The following is an 18341-nucleotide window of genomic DNA, read 5'->3' on the forward strand; positions in this document are numbered from 1 at the left end:
GCTTTCAATTTTGTAGTTGAAATGTTTAAGGCACAATTCTGAGATTTTAAGGTCAAAATTGTGAGTTGTAAAGACTTGCAATTTAATTGAAATCAACTTATTAATATAACATTAATATTTAATTTTTTTTTCTTTACTGGAAGAAATGAGCTTCCGTACAAAGTTTCCAGATGGGAATGAATATTGAAAAAAAACTAAACCTCAGAACTTTATTTACATCTTTTAACATCTTAAATTCTTATTTACATTTTGTTCCTCCATTTTATGTTCATTTCCATCTGAAATTAAAAACATCCCAAAATATTCTGGGCACTCGCGTTTTTATGGTAAGCTAACGTCGTAGCGCCACGCTGAGCATCTCCATGCGACCGGGTAACAAACGTCGAGCGGCTGCGATAACCGATAATATTTGAGGAAGATGAAGTTGGTGGACGGCAGATGCACATCGAGTCGGGCTCAAACATTTCACTTCAAACAGAAAATCTGCCGTTTGTTTCCTCAGAAAAATAAAATCAATGCCACGTTTAAATAAAGATAAAACAAACAGCCCTTATTTTTTTTGTCATTCTGTGGCAGCAAACAAAGAATCAAAAACCTCAAATCTAGTTTTGAAATGTTTTCTACTGTAAAGGTCCGACTAGAGTAAAGTGTAAAGGTCCGACTAGAGTAAAGCTATCGTTTCCTACCGAGAGGCGTTCCCGTCATAATTACCGAGCGTTCTCCGACACGTCCGGCTTTACGTCTAAAAGCTTTTCCGAGTCTCGACTTCCAACAAAGTTCTCCACGTATTTCTGAGCTCCTCCGCGTGGCGTCTCGTCTCGTCTCGGCAGCCGGAGGCGTCGGTCGGCCCGCCGGGCTTCCGTCCGTTCTCCCGACGGACCGGCTTCGTTATGCATTTACTGTTTAATTGCAAAAAGCAGCTCCTATGCTAAGTTCAGTGTTGTTTTTAATTGATAAGTGGCGAGTGCGACCACTTCCTGTGAAGAGTCCTTTCAGTCCCGGTGAACTTCCAGTTTTATTTGCTACAGCTTCGCTCGCTGAAAGAACGCCTGCAACCAAAGGAAGGACTCGTCAGTCGAACACGAACACGACCAGAAATAGAAATTTAATCAAAACTCTCGTACCTTAATGTAGTTTTTCAGGACTTTGAGGTCCGGTTGCTGAAGCACTTGACACAACTCCTGTTGGATTAAAGAAGAGGAAGAAGAGGAGGAAGAGGAGGAGGAGGAAAAAGAGGAGGAGGAAGAGGAAGAAGTTGTGTTAACAGTCATGAACACGGTGATTCGAACACCAACCAGAGTCCAGGTTAAAAAAAATTGTTTTCGAAAATTAAATAAAGAACAAATGGAAAACATATTTTATGCTTCTCAGATCCCAGAGTATCATGTTGGTGTTTCAGCGTTTCAGGGTGTCTCAGGGTGTTTCAGGGTGTCTCAGGGTGTTTCAGGGTGTCTCAGGATGTCTCAGTGTGTCTCAGGGTGTTTTAGTGTGTTTCAGGATGACTCAGTGTGTTTCAGGGTGTCTCAGGGTGTTTCAGGGTGTCTCAGGATGTCTCAGGATGACTCGGGGTGTCTCAGGGTGTCTCAGGGTGTTTCAGGATGTCTCAGGGTGTCTCAGGGTGTTTCAGGATGACTCAGTGTGTCTCAGGGTGTTTTAGTGTGTTTCAGGATGACTCAGTGTGTCTCAGGGTGTTTCAGGGTGTCTCAGGGTGTTTCAGGGTGTCTCAGGATGACTCAGGGTGTCTCAGGGTGTTTCAGGATGTCTCAGGGTGTTTCAGGGTGTCTCAGGATGACTCAGGGTGTTTCAGGATGACTCAGTGTGTCTCAGGGTGTTTTAGTGTGTCTCAGGATGACTCAGGGTGTTTCAGAGTGTCTCAGGGTGTCTCAGGGTGTTTCAGAGTGTCTCAGGGTGTTTCAGGGTGTCTCAGGGTGTTTCAGGGTGTCTCAGGATGTCTCAGGATGACTCAGGGTGTCTCAGGGTGTCTCAGGGTGTTTCAGGATGTCTCAGGGTGTTTCAGGGTGTCTCAGGATGACTCAGGGTGTCTCAGGGTGTTTTAGTGTGTTTCAGGATGACTCAGGGTGTTTCAGAGTGTCTCAGGGTGTCTCAGGGTGTTTTAGTGTGTTTCAGGATGACTCAGGGTGTTTCAGAGTGTCTCAGGGTGTCTCAGGGTGTTTCAGGGTGTCTCAGGATGACTCGGGGTGTCTCAGGGTGTTTCAGGATGTCTCAGGGTGTTTCAGGGTGTCTCAGGATGACTCAGGGTGTTTCAGGGTGTCTCAGGGTGTTTCAGGGTGTTTTAGTGTGTTTCAGGATGACTCAGTGTGTTTCAGGGTGTCTCAGGATGACTCAGTGTGTCTCAGGGTGTTTTAGTGTGTTTCAGGGTGTCTCAGGGTGTTTCAGGGTGTCTCAGGATGACTCGGGGTGTCTCAGGGTGTTTCAGGATGTCTCAGGGTGTTTCAGGGTGTCTCAGGATGACTCAGGGTGTTTCAGGGTGTCTCAGGGTGTTTCAGGGTGTTTTAGTGTGTTTCAGGATGACTCAGTGTGTCTCAGGGTGTTTTAGTGTGTTTCAGGATGACTCAGTGTGTTTCAGGGTGTCTCAGGGTGTTTCAGGGTGTTTCAGGATGACTCAGTGTGTTTCAGGGTGTCTCAGGGTGTTTCAGGGTGTCTCAGGGTGTTTCAGGGTGTTTCAGAGTGTCTCAGGGTGTCTCAGGGTGTTTCAGAGTGTCTCAGGGTGTTTCAGAGTGTCTCAGGGTGTCTCAGAGTGTCTCAGGGTGTCTCAGGATGACTCAGGGTGTTTCAGGGTGTCTCAGGGTGTTTCAGGGTGTTTTAGTGTGTTTCAGGATGACTCAGTGTGTTTCAGGGTGTCTCAGGATGACTCAGTGTGTCTCAGGGTGTTTTAGTGTGTTTCAGGGTGTCTCAGGGTGTTTCAGGGTGTCTCAGGATGACTCGGGGTGTCTCAGGGTGTTTCAGGATGTCTCAGGGTGTTTCAGGGTGTCTCAGGATGACTCAGGGTGTTTCAGGGTGTCTCAGGGTGTTTCAGGGTGTTTTAGTGTGTTTCAGGATGACTCAGTGTGTCTCAGGGTGTTTTAGTGTGTTTCAGGATGACTCAGTGTGTTTCAGGGTGTCTCAGGGTGTTTCAGGGTGTTTCAGGATGACTCAGTGTGTCTCAGGGTGTTTTAGTGTGTTTCAGGGTGTCTCAGGGTGTTTCAGGGTGTCTCAGGGTGTCTCAGGGTGTTTCAGAGTGTTTCAGAGTGAAGTGCAGGTGTGTGCGTTACCTGTGAGATTTCTGGTGACACCCGCAGAGAGGGCAGATACTCCTGCTGTAAGAACTGGATGAACTCCGGCCCCTGAAACAAACACATTAATATTAATATTAATATTAAAATATTCACATCAGAAGAAGAAAGTCAAAAGTTACTTCAGTAAAAGTGTTTGTACCCGTTTGAGATGAATCATCTTCAGTGTGACAGCACACTCCGACAGCGTCTGCAGAGGAGACGCAACGCTGTGAATGAACTGTTAAAATCACATGTTTTTCAGCTGGACTCTGGTACAGAGACTCACCAGGACCGTCTGAGCGTCTGAGAGGTCAAAGGTCGGTTTGAGAGGAGCCAGGAAACAGGCCGGGACGATGTGTTTGTAGATGAAGTCGGGGAAACCCACCATGCCGTCTTTACCTCCTGCAGCGTCAGAGAAAGAAAACAAGCGGCTAGCATCCAAGTTTCTAACGTCTAACAGTCGGAGAAGACCGAAGGTTTTTAACACCAAGACAGTTTATAAAGTGTGTGTGGGCGGAGCTACGTGTAGCCCCGCCCCCAGCTCGTATTTCCACCCACCCCACAGCTCCACCAGCTTGGAGAGGATGATGAAGCAGGTCTTCTGAGCGATGGGGTCGGGGAAATCCACAGCGCCCTGAATGATGGTGAAGACGACTCGTTCGATGTTTTCTGCTCCTGGAAACAACCGTTAGTAACTAATCATACATTATTTTATTTTTCAAACTCAGAGAAAAATTAGATGAAATGTTTGACTAAAATCAATGAACCAGCCTGCTAGCTATTCAAGGTTCCCGTCTACAAACCGGCCCTCCAGGAGTTTAGATTTAAAACTTTATCACCTTGTAGGTCTTTTATTTTGAAAGAATCGACTTCAAAACCTTTTTTTAAAGTTCCTGTAAAGTTAAAAACTCCCCGACAGCTGCTACTCATCCTTAAACAAACACTTCAGTATGAATTTCTTCTCCTTCTGTTGCTCACCCTGGTTGGCCATCACCTCGTTCATCCCACTTCCTGTGACGGTCTGGATGAAGCAGAAGTAGCTCCTCCTCAGCATCTGCTTCTCCAGCGCGGCCGCCTGGTCGTTGTCCTCCGCCGGCCGCGCCAGCACCTCGAAGATGGCGAGCACCAGCGGCATGAACACCTGCTGCAGGAAGGGAGACACCTGCCGCTGCCGTGGCAACGGGAGGAGGAGGAGGATCAGCGTGCGGTCCTACGGCTCCGCCTCCGTTTCCAGTGAGTCGGCTCCGCCTACCTTGAACTTGGCGGTGATCTGGCTGATGAGCGGGATGAACTCCTGCAGGTCTTTGGCCTCGCAGTCCTTCAACATGTGCTCGGAGGCGGCGGGCACGAAGGGCAGCACCTCCTCCTCCAGGCAGATGATCATGCGGTGCAGGAAGGAGCGCACCGAGCTGCGCAGCACCCCCCGCTGGACGGGGCAGCTCAGCGCGGGCAGGAAGGTCTGCAGGCAGTCGCGGTAAACTTCGGTGCAGCCGCACTGCTTCACCGTCTGCTTGTTGCTGAACGCTTTGCTGGTCCGGCTGCAAGACACGAGGGCGGCGGTGAGACGTGACCTCATCGACGCTTCAAACATTTCGTTATTTTATTCTACTTCAACACCTTTTATCACCCGTTGTTACAGTTACATACTTTTAATTCCTCATGTTTGATCCTTCCTTCTGACTGACGCTAACTTTTATCTCCTTTCTAGTTTCTCTTCTTGTCATTTTCGCTTCTAATCCATCTTCTACATTTCTTTTGGTCTGAAATGTATTTTATTATTCTGGTGTTCACCCGTCTGTCTTATTATCGGCCTGTCACTCCAAAATGTACAAAAAGTGCTGCATAAATAAAGCTTTGATTGATTGATTGATTGGCAGCGTGTCTATCTGCAGTGATTCAGGCTGCGTTCAAGGCCCACGCAGGTTTCTGTTGTTTCTAACTGCTGTCTGTTTCACAGGAAACTCTGAAATATATTTGCTTCTACAAACACCTTTTGTTTATTTTTGGGGGAATTTTTAAATTGTTTCACTTTTTACTTGTGAAATCAAGAACAACTCAAACTTTCCATCAACACGAGAGAAAAGAAAATCAACATCTGGTTAAAAAGCTGCGACCAAAGAGATAAACCTGCACGTGAATGTTTGTTTCCGCTTCATAAACAAACCTTTTAGTTTGTCTTTACGTTTCATAGTAAACTAAACCTGCGTGTCACCTGGCGAAGCCGACGGCGTGGCTCAGACAGTCGGCCAGCGCCGCCTGCCGCTCCTCCTCCGTCTCCTGCGCCATCTTGGCGAGCAGCAGACGGAAGGCGTCCATCAGCGGCGTCAGCAGGCTCCTCATCAGCGCCTGCTTCCTCTCCGCCGGACTCTCCCCGTTCACGATCAGCACGCCCGCCGTCTCGAACATGAAGAGCTGGTCGTCGCTGGTCAGCAGCGCCGGGAAGCCGTTCTCCTGCTCGGAGGACGGAGACGGAGACGTGAGGACGGAGACGTGAGACCTCGCGGCGGGACGAGGACACGGCGGTTGCCGTGGATACTTACGGGAGGAGCGAGCTCCAGCAGGTCCTGGATCCTCGTCAGGATGTCCTCGATGAAGGCGTTCATGTGTTTACTGTCAACAAACAGCAGCGATGAGGTCAGAGATCACAGAAACATCTGGAGGGAAGAAGTTTGACTCTTTTTTCAAATTCTCCAGATCGCAGCGCAAAAACCTGAAGTCCTGGAGGGATTATTCATCAAATGAAAACTAAAAACTTTATTCAGATCATTTAGGATCCAAAACATCTGGTCACATCAGGTGGTGTTAAAGAGTTCTCCTCAGTTTATTGTCTCTATGCTGCTCTTTTCTCTCAGCTCTCACTCTGCTTCTGTCGGAGCTTCTTCTTCTTTCTTCCCTCAAATGACTCCTGTTGTGATTTGGTTCTTTAATAAATAAATAAGCTGAAAATAAAAATGTGATTTAATAGTGATATTGTGTTGTTTGACCCGGTTTGAGTTGAACTCACTGCAGAGTTTTGATGAACCTGGAGAAGAGGTAGGCGACTCGGCTGCGGACCTTCGGGCTGTTGTGTCTCAGTCCTCTTTGGTCCAGAAACGCCATCTGACAGCGAACACACCACGGTTAAAGAACTCGGACCTTAAATGTTGCCTTCAGGTTCTGTGACGGTTCCGGTCCGGACTCACCAGGACGTTGGGAATGTGCTGCGGCTCCACGATGAAGAACTTGTCGTACCGGACGACAGTCTCGAAGAACTCCAGAGAGACGGAGGAGTGCTGGTAGCTGCTGACGCTGCACGACACCAGCTGATCAACAACAACAAACACACATCAGCTGATCAACAACAACAAACACACATCAGCTGATCAACAACAACAAACACACATCAGCTGATCAATAACAACAACAAACACATCAGCTGATCAATAACAACAAACACATCAGCTGATCAACAACAACAAACACACATCAGCTGATCAACAACAACAAACACACATCAGCTGATCAACAACAACAAACACACATCAGCTGATCAACAACAACAAACACACATCAGCTGATCAACAACAACAAACACACATCAGCTGATCAATAACAACAACAAACACATCAGCTGATCAATAACAACAAACACACATCAGCTGATCAACAACAACAACAAACACATCAGCTGATCAACAACAACAAACACACATCAGCTGATCAATAACAACAACAAACACATCAGCTGATCAACAACAACAAACACACATCAGCTGATCAATAACAACAAACACACATCAGCTGATCAACAATAAACACACACTGAGTCCGGTGTCTCACCGTCCTCATCATGTCCTGCAGGGCGCTGGTCTTCGCCGTGTCTCCGGTGAAGTGGGCGCCGTGAGACGCCGGCAGCGCTTCTCCCAGCATGTAGAGCAGCCGGATGGCGACCTCCACCTCCATGAACGGAGCCGCCTGCCACGTCCTGACGGGGGAACACACGCCAACCGTTGAACAACAGTCTAACATACAAACAGTCCAGAGCAGTTTCCACCAGGAGGAACTCAACTTTCATCACCTCTTTAAACCCAAATCTGCTGCTACAAAGAAGATGATTCAGTTCAGCTCCTGTTTCACCAAACACACAAACAAACAAGCACACAAACAAGCAAACAAACAAGCACACAAACAAGCAAACACACAAGCAAACACACAAACAAGCAAACAAACAAGCACACAAATAAACACACGCGCGCGCACACACACAGACACACACACACACTCTCTAATAGCCAGCAGAGCCGTTGACCCGTCGGCGTGTCTCTTACTGCATGGTGTTGGTGAAGACGCGGCGGACGGCCTCCAGCAGCAGCTCCGGAGAAACCTGCGCCAGCCGGTCCAGCAGCATCTTCAGCTGCTTCCTGTACTCCACGAACATCGCCTCGTCTTCGCCCTGACACACAAACACACAAACACTCTGTTCACCTCCGGGTCTCCGACTCAACTCACTTCAGAACAAACCATCTCCACCAGATTTGGCAAAATTCCTGCAATTTTTCCCTTTAAAAACATCGTGAACAGAAGCTCTGCTGACAGTATGACATCATAAAGTGTCCTTTCAAAATAAAACTGACTGACTGAATGTGATTTTAAAATAATTTAATGCTCTTATTTTGACAAGCAATTTTTTTTTATTCCCCAAAATCACAAAATCTAAAATATTTGATGAGAAAAAAAAAAATCCCCAAAACCTTGAAGGTATAAACTCACCTCGTTCTCGAAGTTGTACTCGTCGTCGTACGTCAGTTTCTTCATCACAGCCAGCATGATGGCCTGAGGTTAAAAAACTGTTTTTAGTGATTCTGAATGATCTGAACTCATAATTACGTGTATTTAGATGAGCGCTCACCTCGATGTTTGCTTTCTGCTGCTCTGTCAGCTGAGGAAGCTGCAAAAACACAGAACTTCAACATCACAAACTCATTTATTTCTGAACCCTAAAATGTCACGAAACAGTGAAACGTCCTCTTAAAGAGCGAATAAAGTGCCGTTGCACCGGTGAGTGATGTCATCAGGACTCGCCTGCTTGAGGACGTGCAGGTACTCGTAGCAGAAGCCGACGATGTTGGCCGAGATGTCGTCGTCCTCGTGCACCAGCAGCTGCAGCAGCAGCGGCACTTTGGCCTCCAGCGCCTGCAGCGTCTCCGCCGCCTCCTTCACGCTGCCTCCTTTGGCCAGCTTGGTCCAGCTCAGCACCAGACTCTGACCCATCCCGTTCACCAGCCGGGAGAACTTGGCCAGGAAGTCCACGTCCTCCTCCTGCCGGGGACGGGAACACGAAACGCGTCAGCCTTTTAAAAATCGCTCACAGGAAGTGGATCCTTCAGAGTAAAAGCAGGTAAAGGTTGAATGTCCGACCTGCTCCACGTTGAAGAAGCCGGCCGACTGCAGCACTCGACACAGAGACTCCACCAGCTTGGTTTTGTCCACCGGGTCCATCCCTTTGTTGATGATTTCAAACAGGCAGTCACAGGCCTCCTCACGGAGCTCCTCCACCGACATCTGGCTCAGCAGCAGGTTCACGAACCTGGAGACACACACAGACACACACTGTACACAACAGGAAGCTGTACACACACACACACACACACACACACACTCTACACAACAGGAAGCTGTACACACAACGGCAGGACGAAGTGTGTCGTTGACGTCGTCCTGTTATTTGTCGTGTCTCAGTTGTTTATCACATGTGTTCTTATCGCCATGACGATGAAAATACGATTCATCATCAGCTGACTTTTCCTCCAACATTAAGTTTTATTCACTCAACCTCAGCGCGACTTTCTTTAATGCGACTTTGTTACGCAGCAGACTTGCACTGATTTTTATAATCACGACTTCTATTCTCTCGACACTAATGTTTAACTTTCTTCACACGACGTCAGTGTGCGACTGTTGTAAAACATTTATAAAATAATTTAGCTCGCTGAGACTAAAGAAACCAGTTTGAATTTTTTGGTTCTGCTGAACCAGAAAGCACCAAACTGTGTGTTTAAATAAAGAAACTCTTCGGTGTTCAAAAGAACCACAGACATGATTCCTAACAGACACTAACACCCCGTTGAGTTTCCTCTCATGGCCGATGGTTTGCTGCGTCGGTGTTTCGGCGACTGACCGGTCGTTGGCGATGAGGTTGAGCTCGATCCAGGACACGAAGGCTCCGACCACCTCCAGACACTGGCAGGTGAGCTCCGGGTGGGAGCGCTGGTACGTCTGCAGGATCTGGAACCAGGACTCCACCAAGCTCGGGATGCAATGCTCCCTCATGGCGTCTTTGATCAGCGTGTTCCTGCGAGTCTCCTGAAAGGGAAAAAAACAACAAAGTCTGTGGAGTCAGTTTCTGACCAGAAACAACGTCGACATCTTCTGATAAAACCTGACATACTTACTGTTTTTTTCACTTTCACGAGAGATTCTCGTTAATCCAGTTAAATGCAAATATTTTAGCTGTTTTTATTCCCAGAGGAAAATAACAACTAATGAACTAATAGAATAATAATTAAATAATTGAAACGCAGAGTACAGAGCGGTTCCAGTCTGACTCTGTTAAACCTGTTTTTTTTTGTTTTTTTTAGATAATTCTGCTTGTTCAGTAGTTTTAATGAAGCTTTTTACACGAGTAACTTCTGGGAGATTAAATGAATTTTACAATTTATTGATTATTAAAGCAGTCTGGGGTTCATTTAGTGCTGCTTTTTACTTGAGTATTTTTTATTTATACTGCCACATCACGTCGCTCCTCCGCGTAACGTGCTGTAAAAATGAGTTTAAAAAAAATCTCAGAAACTGTAAAACTGGATTTATTTCCCTTCTGTAAACATCAGATTATTTACTTTCACTGACAAACATACATGAAACCCTTCAGGACAAGAAAAAAATGAACTAATCCCAAACATTGTGTTTATTCAGTTCCTCACCTGTCCCTCATTGTCCTCCCCTCCCTGCTGTATTTATAGTCTGTGTGCTCTTCTTTGTCTTGAAGTTACCTGTCTATATGAACCTGTCCTAACTGACTATCTAACAGAATCTCAGGATTTCCCCACCCTTTCTCAAGCCCCGCCCCCTCACCTCCGGCGTGTGCAGGATGTCCCGGTCCACCACCTCGGCGTCGATGGCCATCAACGTGCGCAGGTAGACGTCGACGCCGTGCGGGTTCAAACCGACCAGCGACAGGATGTCGTAGAAGAACTTGGGCCACAGCGTCAGGTACTCCATGATGAAGGTGAGGGCGAACACCTGCGCCGCCTTGTTCCTGATGAAGGGCTTCTCGGGCTGAGCGTTCATCAGCTGCGCTCGACGGAGAGACACGGTTAAGAAAACAGCAGGAAGCAGTCTGTACTTTCAAAATAAGAGGCCTCTTTGTGGGACACGAGCCCCAGTTTGAGACTCGCCGCCTACCTGAACCTGCAGCCACTTCATCAGAGTCTCTCTGATGAGCTGCTGCTGGACCGCCGTCAGACCTGCATGTCTGCAACACAGACAGGAGACAGGTGAGGACGGCTGTAACAGGTGAGACTAATCAGGATGAAGCTCCTCCTCCTCCTCATCATCATCATCTTCCTCACCTGAACTTGATCTGATGCTCCAAAACTTGGAAGCAGAAGAACTTCACGTGATCGTCACTGAAACGACAAACATATGTTTAATTATTCAGCTGCAGGGTGCGATGACGTCACTGCAGGGTGCGATGACGTCACTGCAGGGTGCGATGACGTCACTGCAGGGTGCGATGACGTCACTGCAGGGTGCGATGACGTCACTGCAGGGTGCGACGGCCTGACACTCACTTGTAAATCCCTTTGGCGAGGGCCTCTGCACAAACCTCCCAGGCGTCCCGAGACTCCTTCAGCTGCTCAAAATAAGCCATGGCCTGAAAACAGAGACGTTCACGTCGTGTTATCGGTGAGGAGCGCTCGCTTTCACCACCTGAACAAACAACCATCAAATCCATCCGACGGCTTCCCCCCACACGGAGCTGCAGTCTCACCCTCTGCCTGTAGCGGGCGTCGGCGTTCGGGTTGAGCCCCAGCAGGGCCTGCTCGTCCATGACTGCAGACAGACCGGCAGGCCACTCGTGGGTTAGCTTTCCTCCGCGGCTGCTTCTCTCCTCTCGGCTGCTGTCGGGCGGATTTCTCTCATCTATCGGAGGAAAGAACAAACTGATCTGAAACATCCTGCCGTCTGTTACTGATCTGAAACATCCTGTAGTCTGTTACTGATCTGAAACATCCTGCTGTCTGTTACTGATCTGAAACATCCTGCTGTCTGTTACTGATCTGAAACATCCTGCCGTCTGTTACTGATCTGAAACATCCTGTAGTCTGTTACTGATCTGAAACATCCTGTAGTCTGTTACTGATCTGAAACATCCTGCTGTCTGTTACTGATCTGAAACATCCTGTAGTCTGTTACTGATCTGAAACATCCTGTAGTCTGTTACTGATCTGAAACATCCTGTAGTCTGTTACTGATCTGAAACATCCTGCCGTCTGTTACTGATCTGAAACATCCTGCCGTCTGTTACTGATCTGAAACATCCTGCCGTCTGTTACTGATCTGAAACATCCTGCCGTCTGTTACTGATCTGAAACATCCTGCCGTCTGTTACTGATCTGAAACATCCTGCCGTCTGTTACTGATCTGAAACATCCTGCCGTCTGTTACTGATCTGAAACATCCTGCCGTCTGTTACTGATCTGAAACATTAGCGACCGAACAAACACACGATGCAGCAGATTTTAAAATTCAGGTTATTTTTGTTTTTTATTATTTTATTGACGACTCAGCTGTTTGTGGAGACTGAAATCAAAGTCTGGGATTCATTTATCAAATCAGGAGACATTCTTGTTCAGAAGCAACGGGACATTTAAAAAAAAAAATGCAAATAAGATGATGTTAATAATAATAATAATAATAATAATAATAAGTTTCTAATGAATAACAGCCCTTTAAAAAAATGATAAATTTAACATTTCGATTCCATTGAAAACATCATTATTGATTAAAAACAGAATAAAGACCAATCAGTCCTGTTGACAGATAAACAGGAAGGACTCGAGCCGAACCGGACCGTGTTAACATAAACTATCCCGCGTTCACAGGTACATTAAACCCTGATTTATTCCGGGTTTACCGGTGATTTATTCCGGGTTTACAGGTGATTTATTCCGGGTTTACCGGCGATTTATTCCGGGTTTACCGGCGATTTGTTCCGGGTTTACAGGCGATTTGTTCCGGGTTTACCGGCGATTTATTCCGGGTTTACAGGCGATTTATTCCGGGTTTACCTGTGATTTATTCCGGGTTTACAGGTGATTTATTCCGGGTTTACAGGTGATTTATTCCGGGTTTACCGGTGATTTATTCCGGGTTTACCTGTGATTTATTCCGGGTTTACCTGTGATTTATTCCGGGTTTACCGGCGATTTATTCCGGGTTTACCTGTGATTTATTCCGGGTTTACCGGTGATTTATTCCGGGTTTACAGGTGATTTATTCCGGGTTTACAGGTGATTTATTCCGGGTTTACAGGTGATTTATTCCGGGTTTACAGGTGATTTATTCCGGGTTTACCTGTGATTTATTCCGGGTTTACCTGTGATTTATTCCGGGTTTACAGGTGATTTATTCCGGGTTTACTTGTGATTTATTCCGGGTTTACAGGTGATTTATTCCGGGTTTACAGGTGATTTATTCCGGGTTTACTTGTGATTTATTCCGGGTTTACAGGTGATTTATTCCGGGTTTACAGGTGATTTATTCCGGGTTTACAGGTGATTTATTCCGGGTTTACCTGTGATTTATTCCGGGTTTACCTGTGATTTATTCCGGGTTTACTTGTGATTTATTCCGGGTTTACCTGTGATTTATTCCGGGTTTACAGGTGATTTATTCCGGGTTTACAGGTGATTTATTCCGGGTTTACCTGTGATTTATTCCGGGTTTACCTGTGATTTATTCCGGGTTTACCTGTGATTTATTCCGGGTTTACAGGTGATTTATTCCGGGTTTACAGGTGATTTATTCCGGGTTTACCTGTGATTTATTCCGGGTTTACTTGTGATTTATTCCGGGTTTACCTGTGATTTATTCCGGGTTTACAGGTGATTTATTCCGGGTTTACCTGTGATTTATTCCGGGTTTACCGGTGATTTATTCCGGGTTTACCGGTGGAACAGACATCCCGACACGTAGCCAACACGTCCAGCCACGATATGTTTACACCGTAAAACCGTGACTAAAAACCGGAGCTGAACCGGACCGTGACTCCGGACCGGGTCGGTGTCCCGTGTTAGCGCTACCGGCTAACAACTAGGAGCTAGCGTTTAGCCGGTTAGCCGCCGGAGGAGCTCCTTCTAACGGGACAAACACACCGAACCCGCCGGTGTCACGCGGACGGTCTCCACACCGGGCGGTACCGGTAGTGTGGGAGCAGACAGAGCAGCTTTCCGGCGGTTGTATCCCGGTTCATCACGGCCCGGTGACGCTACCTGCTTGACGTCTCTCGCCTCCTTCAATCACCGTCAGCCGTTTCTTCTCTGAACGTGTCCGACCGGAAACACCGAGCGGCTCACCTTCCTGAGCGCCTCGTCCCGCGGGGCTCGGAGCTTCACGGTGCCGCGGACAGACGCATGTCGGTGGGCAGCGGCGCGGCGTGTCCGCGCGGTTCTCATCCGGGTCATGAGCCCACATCCGGGTCATGAGCCCACATCCGGGAAGAGATCCAGGCGCGCGACGACAAACATCCAGAAAAACGAAGTTTTTTAAATTGATAAAAAAAAAAAGGACAAACATCCGATATAAAACATACAAAAAACACAAGTACCAAGAAACAGGCCAGAAATATTTAAAAGAAATACCAAACACATAAAAACAGAACAAAATGACTGCAATCATCAAAAACAAGAAAAACAGTAAAAATAAACTGCACATGTATTTTTTTTTTTTAAACAGAGAATTTTGTTTTAAATAACCGTCAACAGACACCTCTCTACTTTGAAGATTGAACACAAAGGTTTAACATTATTTTGTAAATGTATAGAAGTAAAGGGACTATGTGGACGTAAATGTGTTTTTGAACTATATTTCAAAATAAAAACAGAAAAGCATTAAAAAATATCCTTTACATTTATGGGAATATAATAAATAAAACAGGCGTCATTTAAAGGCAGACAGGTGCAGATGTAAGAGGGAGTTTACCTTCTTAACAGAATAAACATGTAAACTAAACAGGAAGTGTTCTGTTGCCAATAAGTTTTTACTCTGTATTTATTTACATTCTTTATAATTGTATTATTATTTATTATAACATTTTATTTCATAAGTACGCTGAATTATCTGTTAACAGTTCCTTTTTGTTTGCTCCACTGGATATGCAGAAAACTGTCAGAGTTACTTTGAAAGTGATGAAAACCTTAAATCTTGATGATTCTCAGGCAGGTTCCACTTGGTTCCACTTGGTTCCCCTTTAAGTCACATTTAAATTGCCTAATAAATTTGACATATGAAGTTATAATGATGAAATAATGTTAAAATAAAAACGTAAGTGTTGCCGCAGCGGAACGTTAAGTTGGGGGATGTGTTTGTGGGTGAACTCCTCGGACATGTGTTCCGGCTGGTTCCGGAGCTGTTCCCCCGCCCCGCCCCGCCCCCCCCCCCGGTCTTCCGTCCTCTTGACGTCCTCTGGCTCCGCCCTGCTGCGTCCTCTTTTCCCGCAGCAGTGAGCGAGAGACACCATGAAGGCGTCCGGCACGGTACGTAAAACCTGGTTTGTGCCGTTTCATCGCGCCGCAGACGAACAGCGCCGGAAGATTGATCGAAATAACGCGAAGTTGGTTCGATTCGTGTTGAAATGTTTCTAAAAAATCTTCATTAAAGCGGGAATTTAATCATTTTCCGTCCCGCGCTGTTGCTGCTCCAACATGGCGTCCGCGGCACCATGTGGACGGCGGGCTGTTGAGTGACGGTTACAGTCCGCACGGAAAACACATCCTCACTTTTAAAATAACACAAGTCACAGTCGGTGGAGATATAAAGATTATATGTCGAGTTAAACTCCGGTTTGTGTCAGCAGACTCGGCTTTACGTGGAAGCTAACATTAGCCGCTAGCGTGTGTTTCTCAACGTGGACTTAAACACGTCGTAAGTAGTGAAGTACTTCAATTTACAGAAACTTTAAAGTGCCGATGCATTCATATGGATTTATGGATTAAAGAAAACACCCGAGTTTAGGAGCTCGAGGCTCAGTTTTTGTCGGGTGAACTAGTTTTTGCAGAACACCGGTTTTTTCAAATGTGGTTCTGTCAATGTTTCAGCCATTAAAAACTCCCAGCTGATACAAACCGTGTTCTGCACAAAGAACGAAGCCTGAACTCGAGTTAACCTGATCTGGAGGAACATGACGTCCAGCAGGACAAACTTAAACATACCGCACATTAAACGTCCAGAGATTCAAGGCAGGAGAACCTGCAGGAGAACCTGCAGGAGAACCTGACTCATTTCACGTTCCTCCACTCTCCCAGTGAGTTGGTTGTAGTTGTCTGTACATCAAGGCTTCATCACATCCAGGAGATAATAACGGACAACTCCCTTATTTTTAATGGGACAAATTTGACTTAAAGTAGATAAATACACGGTTAAATATTTATTATCAAAAATATTCAAACCTTTTTTGTAAGTTGTGTTAAAACCTGTAAAACATTGCAAATAAATTACAGATTGAAACTGACTTTACAGGTCTTAAGTTTATTTAAAGGACTAATATTGCTGGCACTGTCCCTAAAATGTACCTTAAAAGATTTAAGAAACAACAAAACTGTGTTTACAGAAGTGTTCAATACTTTTTCTTTGCTTCTATTTGCAGTAATGTAACTTTAATATATATATGTGTGTATATATATATATATATGTGTGTATATATATACATATACATATATATATATGTATATAAAACGCTCCTGCACCCAAACCCAAAGGCCCCGCCCCGTCAGTGGTGGGCTCTTGTCTGGTGTGCGAACAGTGAACTGGTCCTTGTCGCCTTTCTCTGCTGCTGCCGTGCCTCTGAAAGTGAATCCAAGGGTCAACAAGTCCAACCTCCATCTTTAAAAACACCCTAATAACCTTTTTTACGCGACTCACTGACTCATTTTCTCTCCGGCCGCAGCTTCGGGAGTACAAAGTGATCGGGCGTCTGCTGCCCTCGGCCAAGAACCCGGCGCCGCCTCTGTACCGCATGAGGATCTTCGCGCCCAACCATGTCGTGGCCAAGTCCCGCTTCTGGTACTTCGTGTCCCAGCTGAGGAAGATGAAGAAGGCGTCGGGAGAGACCGTCTACTGCGGACTGGTAGGTGGAGGAATTCGAGTTCTCTGGTTCGGCAGGAAACTTTAAACAAGTTGGATTCATCGCTGACACGAGCTCATTTTCTCAGAACATGTCCCATGAACGCCTCTCATGCGGATGCTATAATTTACTGAGTTCCCTGAATGCGTCAGACGTTGGCTGTCGTGTGTTTTTATTCTGTTGTATAAATAGATGTTTAAAATCTGATTGTTTCGTTGTCGTCCAGGTTCACGAGAAAACTCCTCTGAAGGTGAAGAACTTCGGTATCTGGCTGCGCTACGACTCTCGTAGTGGAACCCACAACATGTACAGAGAGTACAGAGACCTGACCACCTCCGGAGCCGTCACCCAGTGCTGTGAGTCAACAACAACAATCATTAATAACAACAACGCTGCAGCTCAGATCTGATTCTGGGTCATTTTTTAAGTCGGAACCGTAAAAGATCCGATCGGAGGTTCGGTTGGAACGTGATGGCGGAGAGTTCGTTAAGATTCAGGCGGCTCGCCGTCGAGATGAAACCTGTGAGGAAGAACCTCCAGTCTGGTTCTGGTCCCGGTTCTGGTTCTGTTGGGTCTCCATCAACCGTCCCTGCTCTGTTTCAGATCGGGATATGGGAGCTCGCCATCGCGCCCGCGCCCACTCCATCCAGATCATGAAAGTTCAGGTCATCGCTGCCAACAAGTGTCGCAGACCGGCCATCAAGCAGTTCCACGTGAGTCTCCTCCTCCTCCTCCTCCTCCTCCTCCTCCTCCTCCTCCTCCTCCTCCCTGAACCCGGCGGGTCTCTCTCTGGTCTGCCGCCTCCTTCGTCAGCGCCAGTTTAAAAACCCGCCAGACAAAACAGCCAGATTTCCTCTTCCAGATTTCAGCTTCCATCTTCAAACCTGGCGGTTCTGAAACTGGCAACAGACGACTGTTTTATATCTGTGGTTCTGTTCTGAAAACGTTCTACAGGTTCTGTTCTGTTCTGAACCGGTTTTCCTCTTTCAGGACTCCAAGATCAAGTTCCCGCTGCCCCACCGGGTCCTGCGGCGCCAGCACAAACCGCGCTTCACCACCAAGAGACCAAACACCTTCTTCTAAAAGAACTTTTTCACTTTGTGGGGGAAATAATAAAAATAATCTGAGAAGAGTCGCCGGGTCGTTTGATTCCTTTAAGATCTGTTCCATCATGTGACGATGATGATGATGATGATGATGATGATGATGATGGTGGACATGATGCTTTGCACCTTTTCCATCACTTCCTGTTTCCACCAGGTGGCGCCGTGCAGCTTCATGAAGGTCTTCAGACTTCTCCGAACACGTCTGAGGAGAAAATTTAAAAACTAGAAATGAGTTTCTTAGGAACACCTTCACTGGTCCGCATAAAGATGGAAATTTGAAAATGAGAGAAAACTCAATTAAAAGAAAATTTAGAAAAGTTTAGTATACAGTTTTTTTTTTGTTTTTTTTTTTTACATTGGACCCATAAAAACTTTGTTATAAAATCAAATTAATTTTAACTGAACATCATGCAGATTATTGGTTTTAAAAATCATCTTTAATCACAACGTCTGACTATATGCTGATCCAGGGGTCAAAGGTCAGCACCTGGCTGTGAAGCTGTTGCACCGGCTGTCCACACGGTGGCGCTGTTCTCTAGGACACGACGGTGGAGCGGCTCATTAAATGTTGAACGATTA

General features: G+C 46.3%; 2 protein-coding genes and 1 non-coding gene across 5 annotated transcripts; 2 read left to right on the top strand and 1 right to left on the bottom strand.

Annotated features, from left to right (window-relative positions):
• Positions 1-655: 655 nt before the first annotated feature.
• On the bottom strand, positions 656-13994 carry xpot (exportin, tRNA (nuclear export receptor for tRNAs)). Of its 3 annotated transcripts, none has more exons than XM_069139355.1 (25): positions 13892-13994; positions 11305-11456; positions 11105-11187; positions 10883-10939; positions 10716-10785; positions 10386-10604; positions 9433-9617; positions 8673-8841; positions 8337-8573; positions 8164-8202; positions 8025-8087; positions 7583-7707; positions 7095-7239; positions 6458-6577; positions 6280-6374; positions 5816-5885; positions 5488-5726; positions 4528-4813; positions 4254-4443; positions 3834-3950; positions 3562-3677; positions 3436-3483; positions 3273-3344; positions 1125-1181; positions 656-1049 (listed from the first exon to the last, which is right to left on the bottom strand). In XM_069139355.1, exons 2-25 carry the CDS (start codon positions 11362-11364, stop codon positions 1023-1025), a joined length of 2889 nt encoding a protein of 962 aa, XP_068995456.1. In that variant the 5' UTR covers positions 11365-11456; positions 13892-13994; the 3' UTR covers positions 656-1022. The 3 variants fall into 3 exon arrangements, with proteins under 3 accessions (XP_068995456.1, XP_068995454.1, XP_068995453.1); XM_069139353.1 differs by having other exon boundaries at positions 13808-13994; XM_069139352.1 differs by lacking the exon at positions 13892-13994 and having other exon boundaries at positions 3834-3944; positions 11305-11449.
• Positions 13995-14995: 1001 nt separating this feature from the next.
• Positions 14996-17788, top strand: rpl18a (ribosomal protein L18a). Its single transcript, XM_069139416.1, has 5 exons — positions 14996-15070; positions 16480-16659; positions 16883-17012; positions 17260-17369; positions 17647-17788. The coding sequence occupies exons 1-5, from the start codon at positions 15053-15055 to the stop codon at positions 17737-17739; spliced, it is 531 nt and encodes a 176-aa protein (XP_068995517.1). The 5' UTR covers positions 14996-15052; the 3' UTR covers positions 17740-17788.
• LOC138192199 (small nucleolar RNA SNORA68) lies at positions 16273-16404 on the top strand. The gene has a single exon (XR_011177780.1). It is a non-coding gene; the product is annotated as a small nucleolar RNA SNORA68 (small nucleolar RNA).
• Positions 17789-18341: the final 553 nt, after the last annotated feature.

This window comes from Embiotoca jacksoni, unplaced genomic scaffold, assembly GCF_022577435.1.
Source record: "Embiotoca jacksoni isolate LCO1_2020_lvr unplaced genomic scaffold, fEmbJac1.0.p SCAF_82, whole genome shotgun sequence".
NCBI lineage: Eukaryota > Metazoa > Chordata > Actinopteri > Embiotocidae > Embiotoca > Embiotoca jacksoni.